This window comes from Coffea arabica, chromosome 11c (genome assembly GCF_036785885.1).
Source record: "Coffea arabica cultivar ET-39 chromosome 11c, Coffea Arabica ET-39 HiFi, whole genome shotgun sequence".
Classification (NCBI taxonomy): Eukaryota; Viridiplantae; Streptophyta; class Magnoliopsida; order Gentianales; family Rubiaceae; genus Coffea; species Coffea arabica.
This window is the reverse complement of record NC_092330.1, coordinates 25,182,500-25,195,748: the sequence shown is the minus strand read 5'-3', so window position 1 is coordinate 25,195,748 and position 13,249 is coordinate 25,182,500. Positions and strand designations below refer to the sequence as shown.

Here is a 13,249-nt window from a genome sequence, read left to right as displayed (position 1 = left end):
GGGTCGGTATTTCTATTTCCGTAGATCACCACTTACTTCCCTCCATCCACCATACACCTCAAGGGCCCACAAGTCATTTATAAGGCGATACTCCACGAGTATGCCAAGCAAGACCTCTCATTAGGTCGAGCTTATATATCTCATGACTCGCCCAAGTTCCCGACCAAACCCATTGCCGGCTCGAGTCCAAGGTCGGCCTATGAGTTTGGGCGTCCCCCATTCATTTGAAAGTCGAGGAGATTTACTCCAACGACGTATGTAGTCATAACATACCATTGCATTTCATTCATTCATTCAGTACATTTCAATCATTCATTTGAAATTAGGACGAGTGTGATAAAGTACACACCCGCCCTTATTTTTAAAATCTCCAACAATTACCACAAATAAGCAAGTATCAAGGATTCACACACTTGACACTCACCGAGCAATTCAATAAGAATTATTTTCTGGAAGTTCAAGTGTCCACTGTAAAATCCTCTTGAAGGTCTCATTGTGCGCCTGGCAATTAATAGTGGATAATCACTCAAATATCCCAATTATCAAGGAAGATTGTACACTAGTACAATCTAAAGAATATTTCACAAAAATGAACCTCAATTACTCGTAAATCGAGGTTCAACTTGCATTTTATTAAGTACAATATTATTTGAGTTTTTATCATGAAAATCGAGGGCAAAACGTTTGAATAATACTAAGAGAATTAAGTGTTTTGGAAAAACTCCTTTGCTTTGAAAATTGAAAATTTTCAGTTTTATTATAAATTTTTGAAAATTCGTAACTCACTCGACACAAGTCGAGAATTGGAAAACTTTATACCGTTGGAACCTCTTAAAAAGTACTATAAGTTCCTAGAAGACACTTTTCCATGAATCGAAGTGAAAAGTGCTCAAAAACGAGCTTGAAGGTACAGACTCGGTTTACAAAGTAGAATTAAGTTGGATTTCGGCCAACTTTGAAAATTCGGCACGATTTACACGTTGCAAACCGGCCTCTGAAATTTGTAACTCAATTAGAGTTACAAGTGAGGTTTATAGTAAAGCAAGCGGACCAAGAATCGGAGTTTCGAGTACCGAGATACGGTAGCTCAAAGTTGGGGGAATTCAAGACTGGAGAAGAATTTCCAGATTTGAACCTCCAACACTAGAAATTTAATTAGGTATCGAAACGAACTTGGATTGGTACCAAAATTGGTAGTATTTTACTCCTATATGAAAGGTATCTCTCTATCAAAATTCAGGGAAAAATACCTTCGGAAAGATAGTTAATTAATCATCCAAAGTTCAGGAAAATTTCTAAGGCAATCTGCCTTTTGACTTTCATTTCCCCAATTCAAATCGTTTAATCAAAAAAGCTATCCAACCATGGTTCATTTGTGAAATAAAGGTCTAAGATACATCCATGATACCTTTGGTAAGTGTTTAGCATCAAGAACTTCAATTAATAAGATCACTTCCAAGTTTTGTCCCAAACCAGTCCAAGTATTACGGTTTTTCCAAAACAGGGCAGTCCTCTTGTTTTGGTCACAACTCAGCCAATTTAACTCAGAATGGGGCATGGTTTATGTTGTTGAAAAATACATTCATAGGGATATAATATCACAGAAGAAATCATTTCAAAATTTGGCACTCAACTAATTCAAAATCGGGCATCAATTTGCTGCCTTATCACTTCATTCCAGTTGAACAGAGCAACAGGACAGTGATCTTAAAACGTTTGGTTCAGCTCACTCACAAAGAATCAGAACATGCATTTTATCTCAAATTAAAGCCTGGAATGTCTAGTTTCCAACGCCACCGACGGCACATGATTTCGACATCCGAGGACGGAGTTATGGCCGAAACACCACCGCTGGTCAGAGCCATACGGGAACAGTTTCCAGATTTGCTAGTTTCACAAAAAAAAATTCATTTGCCCAACCAAACCTCATTATTTTTCAATGAAAATTTTCACACATCTAATACGTCATATAAACATCAGATTCAAGCCATTAGATCATTAAAAATTGGCCTTAAAATGGCCGAACAAGGCAGGGGCAAAATCGGAAACTTTTGCTTCTTGCACCCAATGGAGTTTCTATGAATTACACACGATTAATCCATCATTTTAACCACTAAACCAACAATATATCCACCATCAATCATCAAATCAGAAACAACCCAAGAGTAGGAGTTCATAGAGCCCACTTTCACATTTTTCCAACAATATCAAGTCATCTACTTACATGCAAGTACTTAGAGATGCATATCTACTACTATAAATCAAGTTTAATGTGATGGATCATGTTATACCTTCTTAATGTACTAGATCAGAATTTTTGTCCGTCAAAATGCTCCAAGAAACGGTGATTTCCAGCACCCTTTTGCAGCTCCAAATGATCTCCTAGTGTTAAGCTAAGTATGGTGCAAGTTTGGTTGAATTTGGAGATGATTTGGTGGTGGTTTGAGTAAGAAATTTTTGAAACAATGGAGTTAGAGAGGGAGGGAGAGTTGGTCGGCACTCTTGGGAAGGAGGAGAGAGAGTGTGATCAGATTTCTAAACTTCCAAGAGAAGACATTAACTTGTGGCCTCAAATCACCCATTAGTCAACTCACATTAGGGTGCGTTTGGCACGATTAGGGCTCGATTTTCTCGCGCGTTTGGTTCACTAGTGCACTAAACCTCTAATGCATTTATATTCATATAAACATTATTCACTCTTAATTGTCCCGAAATAAGGGTCTAAAGTCCCTCAAATAAAGTCGCGCGTTTGAAAACGCGTACCGTCAATTTTAACGCTATAACGCGAAACTTCCGAGAAATTCTTATAACGATTGTACTACTAACTATCACTTGAGTATTTATTCATAAAATTACCTATTTTAGGACCATAGTACAAGTCTCCAATATTCCAAACTTATTGTGCTCCTACGCGGTAAAATCTCCGAGCACTATTCACTATTTTTACTAAACGCACTCCAAGAAATTAATTTTTGAAACGAGTCACTTTAAAAATATAACGAAGTTATATTATCATGTATTTAGGTCTAATAAGACTAGAAAATATTTCTCGTGGTAAAAATCCAATTAAATAATTTATTAAGCCATAAGTTAGGCTTAAAAATAATAGTTTTTGCGAGTCCTCACAAATTAGGCCTCTAATTATGAGGTACAGTGCCGGGCAGAATATAAGACAATGAAACCCTAACTTTTCCAATTTTCTTCCAAAATAGAAATTTCCTGCAATTAACCACTTTTTCCACCTTCTAGCTTCCTTAAATATCATTTCCAATCATCATACATGCCCACATAATAATAATCATATGAAAATAGAAAATTCGCCAATAATTATAAAACTTCACCAATTCAACCAAAAATCATGAAATAACACGAAAGATCATTACTTCAACTACCTCAAGTTACAAATTAAACATCATTAGGTGGAGGAGAGGGGTTCCTTCACAACTCACCTTAGCAACACAAGAAAGAGAGCAACTAGTCACCTTAGCTTTCCAAACAACTTCACCAATCACCTCACCAACACTAATTGAAGAGGTTTTATGGAACAAAAGCAAGTTTAAGTGGTTGATTTGGTAGATTTGAGCAAGATTGAAACCAAAAACTTGAAGAGTTTTCTTTCTTTTGTTGCTTGAAGAGGCCGGCTATGAGGAGGAAGAAAATGGTGAATTTTTGGTATTTTTTTGATTTATTTGGTCAATTGGTAAGAAAATGAATAGTGGTCATAAAATACAACCAACCAAATGGTGACACTTGTCACCCTATTTAATGCATACATATTCTTTTGTTCCCTCTCATACCAATCCATATAACAACCTCTAATTATCTCATAGCATCCGATAATTTAACCCCAATATCCAAAACTTAACCTAGTTGGCCGAATTTTTCCGAACTTTCCGCACTAGCGGGTCCCACGTCCGGTATACGCTCTTAATTTCTCAAAACCTAACCAATACTAGAAAAATCATCTAAAAACTATATTTACTCATAAAAATTATCAGGAAAATTTTCCTAATAAAGAAAATGCAGAAAACATGCCATTAAAGAAAATAAACCCTAGAAAAATGAGAAAATTACGGGTTCTCACAAATTCCGTTCGACGCTTACTTGAATACATACCCCTATTTCAAAAACTACTATCCCATTATAGTCCATCACTGAAAAGCTGAATGCTCACACACATACAGATACGGTACACACATACAAATACAGTACAACTTCACTATTCTTCTATCAAATTCATATTATGTCTTCATTGATTCTAATTTCATCCTTCATTTAACAAATGTGCATTTTGGTGATAAATTATTGGCCACAATTACTGACATGGTTCAGTCACGTTACCTTGATCTGCTAATACGCTTTACATTTCACCGAAGTCGGAGAGCGTAGCCGCTTCTGCTATTAAGTTGAAGGACAAAATCTGGGATTGTGAGATGCTGAATTTCCTCTGTTTGCTTCTACCTTACCGCCTGCCTTGCACGCATTCAAAATAGATACAACACTCCCATACCAAGTTGAAGACCACAGCTGCTTCTGCTATTCAGTTTTACGGACAAACTCTGGCTTCATATCTGTTTGCTTCTACCTTGCCGCTTGCCTCTCCACCCATTTTTCTGTCAATTGCTACTTTCATCAGAGTAGACTACAGCCACTTCACCTAGAAACACCCAGTAGGTCGAATCCCACCCGAACTTCAGCTTTCCACCTTCAGTGAGCGGTCGGTCAGAGTAGACTACCTTCAGAAGCACGCCAAGACTCTTCCCTCAGTTTTGTTTTCTGCGGCTGATTCAAAATTTCAACTTGAATTTCAAAATCTTCTTCTCTTCCGTTTGCTTCGTGTGCTCCCGTTTGGAAGTCAACATTTTTTTATTTGGAACGGCGTCGTTTTTGTGCCCTGCTTGAGCCTTGCTGACTTGGCTCATTTGTCTCCTCACATCTTTTATTGTGAGGAGACCGTTCAGGAGCGGTCGTCAGACGACCGGACGACTGCTCCTGCCCCGTATCCATGTCATCAAATGCTCCACTATTTGGGCCCAGTATAATGATGTGGCATTACCACATTATCCATGGAGTTCATAGATATACGCGTCATCATTCAAATTAGAATGGCATTGGGGTAAATTCACTCAATGTCCCTTATTTTTTAATAAACTTTGAATAGTGATGAATTCCCTTATCTTGAATTATAACAAACTTATATCCTCTTTTTGAAATTCTATTATTCCTTTTATCATTACTCAGAATTTCGCATGTTATTTTAATATTTTTTGTCTCAAATTTGATAATTAACTACTGAACTTAATCAAAAGGTTATAAGTAAAGAGTTTTAAACCTAACAGATATCAAGACCTAAAATGTGACAACAAAAATTTCTAAAACGTGGGTTTTATGTAATGGATGCATTGATTTGGGCCTTTGCGTCAGCCATTGTATACTTAAGCAATATTAATAACATGTAATGGAACCGTAAATTATATGCAAAAGGCTTACTGGTTCGGAGGAAAAATCGACCATTAACCCCAATTATTAAACTACTTTAGTCCAAATGACCCTTAGCTGTTCATGACTTATGTGGGTAAAATTAACCATTAACTTTAGTTATTAAACAATCCCACAGAAAAGACCCTTAACAGTAACTTACGATTCATGGTCAATGGGAATAAAACTGGTCACTTATCAAACAACTTTACTGAAATAACCTTTAAAAGTAAGATACCGTTGATGGTCCTTGCATGTAGAATTGAAAATTCAACAAAAGCAGTGTTAGAGGGGAATAGGCAACTTTTAGTATCCCTTCTTTACCAAATTATCCTCTCTTCCATTTTAAATATCACGTGTCAAAAATGTAGGTTGGTAGAGTAAACCACTTTTTCTTTTTAGCAAGTTCTTGATTCATTAAGTTGCAAATGCAAAGGATTTGACACATCTACTCTAGCAATAGCAAGATCTCCAGCAAAAGAACAATCTACTTTTTCACAGTTGTCAGCGTAGAATGCCTTATTGATGCAAGTCGCTGTTTTTGGGTACAAGCGGACGGAAAGAGCTGGTCCAACGGATAGTCAAGAGAACTATGCACTCTTTGCTTGACTTTAAACAAAATATAAGTCCTGACACAAAACCAAAATCAAAATATAAGTCCAGACACAAAACCAAAATCCAAAACAGTTGGGGGAAAAACGGAAGCAGAAATGCTGCCCAAAAAAGGCAAGTGAAAACGAATGTGGCTAATTATATTCTGCAGAATCAACAATGGATACAAAAGCACATACAAGGATCTTAAGGCCAACAAGGAGGCTTATGTTTAAAACAGTAATTATCACAAATCACTCCACTTTCTGCAAATTTATGCAGAGTATTGGCCTGTTCTATAATAAAAAAGCATTCAGATCCTGCTAGCTGTTTCCCGAAGTGGAGACCTCAGCGCTGCAGACCGGACAAACCTACAGCCAAAAAGAAGAAATAAAACATAAAAAGACAACCTCAAAGTCAGCAACAAGAAGAATCAAGCTGATGGTTGAAGAAATGTAACTTGGAAGCCAACTTAATTCATACACTTGGAAGCTGATTTTTTTTTGGGGTCAAATGACAAAAGAAAATGAAGTTGGACATGGCATGGTCTGGAGGAGGAAATACAGACCAATTGGGAAAAGCAGACTACATTGTGAAAACAGTAGAACAACAGGACTTAGACACCAGAGAGTTGGATGAGGTCATTAATATGTCAATAACAGCACTTTGAAGAAAAATCCAGGTTACTATCAAAACAGGAGTCTTCTCAAGTCAGTGTCCTTGGTAACACTTCAACTTAATTATTCTTGTTCTAAGACTATGAACACTTTAGTAGTCTTTTAAGTATTTTGTATCATTTTAGGTATTTTGTATCATGCCTAGATTAGTAAGTTTAAGCAATCAAATGTTATTATTGTCAATAAGAGTTACAAGCACTTTTGTGGCTTGTAAAATTTCTAAAACAGGTATGTAACTTTTGCCTTTGCACCTGCCCTTTTGGATCCTTAGGGCACTGTAAAAATACAAATGCTGTGCTTCTCTTTACTTAACCAAGGTATAAAGAATCCTGAGGTTCTGTTAATTCTTACAAAGGTCAAGTTCAAACAACATACCCATTGGATGCAACTCAAAAAACTGATAACCAAGCCGGCCAACATACCTTATTTATCTTTAACCAATTGTTTATACAATCCGGGTGGTAAGAATGCTTGCAAGAAAGCACTGTCAATCTGTCACCTTCCTCATAGTCCAACCTACAAATTACACACCTGGAAGAAAAAATTTTCAATTCCTGAATTACCACATGATAACTGGTTACATGTAAAGTACAAAGCACAAAGCATTTGGTGAAACTTCAACAAATCGAATATCTTCGGAATAATGAACTCAGAGTCAATCAGACCACTAGTCCATAGATTTGTCCTAATATGAACACTTTCTTAGTTCCAAAATTAATTTGATCCACTATGGAAATTTTTTCTAGCTGTTTTTCTTTTTCAGCCTTATATTCCAATTTCACTGACCTTCCCAACATACCATCCAATAAAGGTGTAAATATAAAATCTCTAATATTGACGCTTGGTGGAGATTTGAAATGGTAAGAGACATACAGAAGGGATAACTTTAAAAACCATAGATGACATTCGTATATCCGCAACAATGTTGGTAAATGCCAGTATGTCACATCAGTTATGCATACTTACGAATCAGTGCTTCCAGCCTCTGTGCACTGAGACTTATAGCTCATTGCTGGCAAAGAGGCAATTGTGTCGGCAGAAAGACCCCTACTCTCAGTCCCAACAACCTCACCCAAGGCAAGCAATTCCTAATATAAATACAAAGTACATGAGAAAAGTTAGAAGTATGATCCCATCAACAGCCACCACTATACTCATTGTTGTAACAGTAAAATACTAAAATCCAATGAAACCAATTTCAAACACCAGATTCACCTCATATGATAGCTCATCAGGATCAACTTCTTCCCATGCATCCTGAAAAACCAATAGGCTGATCATTCATGATATCCACCAGAAAGTTTAATCTCATAATCTTTGAAATCATGTATCCAGAAAAGCTTGAATTTCAGTGGTGACTGCACTACATAAATGGTATTCAAGAAGGAATCAGAAGGTTGAACGATTGTGCAGTTAAACTAACTGCAAGCTACTCCATTCAAGCACAAGTAAAACTACGTAAGCTCACTAGGCTTAACAACATTTAAGAAAGCAAATGTGACCAACTACTCAGAGCTAAAACCCTACTCTTGTTCCATGCTCATGAATTTTGAATAAAAAAAATGTCCCTTGACCACATGCAGAACAAAACTTTGAAGAATCAACATAGCAGGTGTAGCTTGTGTGTCTGACCAAAACTTCCTGATTGGTTTGCTTTTTTCTTTTTGTCTCTTAGCCAGGCACTCCAGCCTCCGCCCAGGAGAGATGTTTTAAGGAAAAAAAATAATGTTTACACTGAAAATACGTCTATTTGGAAATCCCAGACGAGATTTGAGGCAACATTATGCAATTGCAATAGTAGGAGAATCAAAAGCGCACACCCAAACATATACATATACATACAGATGCAGATATATATGTGTGTATGTGCGCACGCGTGTTAAACATGCAAAAATAAATAAACGCAGCAAAAAAAAATACATCAGGACCTGGAAAATGCCTTGAAACTGCACATAAAAGGAATTTTGTAGATCACATAAATTACACTACTATATGTAGTAATTATCAAGACTTAGAAAAAATTTTAAAAACGACTAAATAATGAAACAAACTACAAAGGCAGGATTTGCAAAGAGATGACAGAAACTTATTAATTCATAAAGCACAAAGGGTAAATGCAAAGTAAAGATCTCATTTTAACACTTGCATCACTCATAAAGAAAATTCTGCTTCTAACAAGTAGATGAAAGGCACTTTCTATTTTGTTGGATAAGTTAAACAATAGAAAGTAAAGGGGGAACTAAAATCGGTCTATAGCATTAAGCATACTAGAAATAAGCAAACCTAGATGTTTAAGAAATGCAAAAGAACACAAAAGATGCAGAACAAGAATCTAATTCAAATGAGAGCACAAGCAAAGATCCACCATAATGAAAACGGGCTAAGCAACCATGAAAAAGGTTCAAACCCTGTATGACAGCTCTTTCTTTAATCCTCTTCATGTATAAATAGGAAAATCTATATGATGGACAGATGGAGAATGTTAAGTAGGCGTATTTGCATAGCCCGAATTTCAACGACTTGGCAATCAGCAGTTCATATTTGTTCGAAGCAATTCAAATTCCTATTGAACAGCACAATGTTTAAGAATTGAAATTTGTTATGAACTCTGAACTGTGCTTACAATGATCTGTTTATTTCAACAAAACTCAAAAGACTGAGGTTCTCTACAGCAGATAATAAACAATTTTACATAATCGATTAAAAATCACACCAAAAAAAAGGATTTACTTATTCGTTCCAAATTAGCACACTTGCAAATCCAAGAACTTTGATATCAATCCACTAGTATATCAGAGATTGAGGCCCAGAAGTAAAATAAAAAAATAAAATAAAATTATGAAATGCCAGTGAGCGAAGACCTTAGTCCATTTCCGCTTTTTCTTTAAAGATTATGTGGCCAACATAACTGTTTAAGGATTCCTTCAATCTTTTTCTAGACGTGATGCATAAGTTTAGCCCTCATCATTTCAAAACACTTCCGACATGCTATATATTCTTCTTCTTTACCTTTTTCTTTCTTCACCAGGTGCACATCATCAGCTAATTATCATTCAGAACTAAATCTTTTATATCCTTGAGAGGGATTGAGACCATGTGAATAAAAGGGAAAACCAAGAGTGAAAGATTAAATGTGTAAGGAAAAAAAAGTTAGAGAAGTTTCTAAGAGTCGAGAAAATTTGTTGAAGTTTGTTATCCCAGTCCTAAAGTCAAATAACTAAAGCACTAAAAAATAGAGCAGCAATCCAACCTTGTTAATCCGAAGACACTTCACACCACAAAGTTTGACACATGACCACACTTCAGAACGATGCAGATCATTCACTTGCAGGTAGGCAACTCAACTGAGCCAATCCATACACTATGCTGCTCAAGCTTGATCATTTATTAAAGTATTTAAGCTTCACATGTATACTGTAAAGTGAGCTCAAATGCTTTTTATACAACTAAGGTCAAGTAAAATTAATACATTTCCTATAACAATAGCATTTAATCTTTATTGAGTACACAATAAGCTGAGATTGACAACTTAATGACACTGAAAACATGTACAACCATAGTGTTAGTTTATAAACAAATAAGAGTGAGCTCTTAAAATGCCAATATAGAATCACATTCTGTGTAGCTATTTCTTGCTGTACAATTAATGTTGAACGGCAACTTTTCACTTCTCGAATACCTAGCTCCTCAAATAGCAATAGATTAATCTAACTTGAAAGCTACGACCTAGAGTATGAGCAGCTCCAAATCTTGCCTCGTTCTTTGGCCTTTTGCTTTCCCCCTCAACCAGCCGTAACATAAAAGGAAAAGTTTTAATTCCAGCAATGGAAAGATAGGGAATTCTGTCTACCATTCCGTTGTAAACAACAATCTTATCATAGATCCGTAACATAAAAGGAAAAGTTTTAATTCCAGCAATGGAAAGATAGGGAATTCTGTCTACCATTCCGTTGTAAACAACAATCTTATCATAGATCCATCAGCATCTCAAAGTTATATAATTTTTCCCCATGAACATTACAAAATTTGCTAAATTGATGGCCATCTAGTATGCTTTCAACTAAAGGAGAAAAATGTCAGATATGAACAACACAACTTTCTAAGCAGTTGACACACTGATAAATATTGTACAGAGATAACTCAGCAGCAAAATCATCGAAGACTAAGCCATCAGAGAACTTGTAGCACTCAGATCTTTTTTGTTATTTTGGTTAAGAAAAAAAATAATCACCTGAGAATTACCATCATCTTCTTCTTCATCATCAGCTTCACCAATAACCACTAACAATCACCAGAAACTTCATTAACTCAAATTTCCAAAGAGTACTGCTAAGAAAAGAAAAATGTCCAAGCAAGAACAAATTTGATGAAGCCACTTACTTTCATTTATTCCAGCCATGGACAGCAATCTAGCAGCCATTTCCCTTTCTTCCGCATCTTGCAATGCTCGAGCATAGGCTTCATCACTTGAATAAGCAGATGGATCAATTTCAACATTCTGGCTGTCATCCTCCTCTTCCTCATCCTGTGCATTAACATCAAATGCATCTTCTTCTTCCTCATTTTCATCCTCTTCTACTTCACTGCCATCATATTCTTCTTCGCTGGGATCATCAAAATCATCATCCTCGTCATCTACATGCCCGTAGCTCCCACCTTCCCAACTTCCATAATCACTTCCCTCACCAACATTCATTCTTAACATCATATAAGCTCTCTCCTGTAGCATAACCAGTAAGTTTGTTTGATAAACCCAAAACAGCAAAACCAATAAGCAACTAAAATATAAGATCAATGTCCCATGAGGAACATTTACTCTAAAGATTCAATGATGTTGATATCTGGTTTTAGATGTAAAATATCTTGTTACTAACAAAAAAAAAAGGAAACATTTCATTCATTTTAGTAATGAAAATGAAAGATTAATTTGACCTACAATATAAGGAAACGGTCAGAATGATCCGAATTGAAATAGTGCACACAGCACAAGCAGAAATTTATATTCTGTAACAATTCCTGCAAAATCTTTGCTCCCCCACCCCCCCAACAACAACAACCCAAAAAAATGTTGTACGATAGATTGATGAAACTTCATAAAAACTCGTGCTTCAAAGCAAAGTTCCTCCTGACTTAAGTGCTAATAGTAGGGAAAGACACATTCGACATACTCTAATTGAAAGTCTGTTTTCCTATTTAGGACGATGACCTCACAGGCCATTTAAACACTAACAGTCTAATTGGATTTTAAATCCTTCCCGCTTCTTAAACAATTTAATTACAAAACATCTAAACTTGACAGCATCAATGCCCCACAGATTACTTCCCCAAAAGCATATTTCGTTATGCAAAAATAAACATTAAATATAGAAGCAATACGCAAACACCATAAAACCAATAAACCCCGCCCAAACAAAAACGTACAGTAAAAATATCAAAAGTAACATATTCTCAAGAATTCTCACGAAACCAAAACACACAGACAAATATACCACCATTAGAGCTCTATATTCCAAACTCATCTGACCAAAATGCCACCAACTCAAAGTGCTATTCAAATTTCAAATTGCCAGAACCCCCTTCCCCCCAACCCACCAATAAACCATAACAAAAAGAAGCCCTAAATATCAACATTAAAAGCTAAAATAACTCATAAACCATGTAACCCAAACAGCTCTTCTAAAAGCAGTGCATATATTAAAAAAAATACCGGAATTCGCAAAATTGAACGTCAAATATATAAAGGCATAAATGTTCCAAGATAATTGCTTTTCTAATCAAAATCAATCTCTGGTACCTGTTCTTGAAGAGTCCGGGCTAGGGCAAGATCGGCGTCTTCTTGACTGAGGTCGGTGAACGGCGTTCTCTGCCGGCGGCCACCGCCGCCTCGTTCTGTATCGTTATTGTTACTGTTACCAGCAGAATTATTAACTGGAATAGTGCTAGGGTTTTCTTCTTGGTTGATGGAATTATTTTCGGATTTACGATCCTCCATTATTATTGGAATGATAAATTCTTCAAATTAAACGAGAAGAATAAAGTTATTATCAATGATTGGGAAAAAATAGAAATTAGTTAATAAAAATAGTTTATATATAGAAAGCGTCCAATCTGAAAAGTGGGAAGGGATAAGATGGAAAAGGAAGAAATCGGAGACGTAGAAGAAAGGGATGATTAGAGAGAGAAGGAAAAGCAACTGAGAGAAGCAAAAAATGAGAAAGACAAAAGCCCAAAGGAAGTGTGGAGATTTGGTGTTTGATTCTTTTAGTGCGCTGCTGTTCAAATGCTTTAATTTGAAATTCTTCCACTCTTGTACAGGGAAGGCATAATAATTAGAATTTTTATCGGTTTATCCTCTTAAATTATACCCTAACTATCAGTTTAGTCTCTAACATTAACTTTTAATCACTTAAATCCTTGGACTAATTTAAGTGGGTAAACTGATAAGAACCCCATTTTATAATTCACGTGAAAAAATATGTTTAGATACAACTTAATTATAAATG

The 13,249-nt window shown here is 36.0% G+C and overlaps 1 protein-coding gene across 1 annotated transcript; it reads right to left on the bottom strand.

The window, feature by feature from the left end:
• Positions 1–6,209: 6,209 nt before the first annotated feature.
• Positions 6,210–13,023, bottom strand: LOC113717240 (E3 ubiquitin ligase BIG BROTHER-related). The gene is made up of 7 exons (XM_027241960.2): positions 12,541–13,023; positions 11,127–11,466; positions 10,978–11,027; positions 7,962–8,003; positions 7,713–7,834; positions 7,169–7,277; positions 6,210–6,440 (listed from the first exon to the last, which is right to left on the bottom strand). Exons 1-7 carry the CDS (start codon positions 12,736–12,738, stop codon positions 6,393–6,395), a joined length of 909 nt encoding a protein of 302 aa, XP_027097761.1. The 5' UTR covers positions 12,739–13,023; the 3' UTR covers positions 6,210–6,392.
• Between the last annotated feature and the right edge of the window lie 226 nt (positions 13,024–13,249).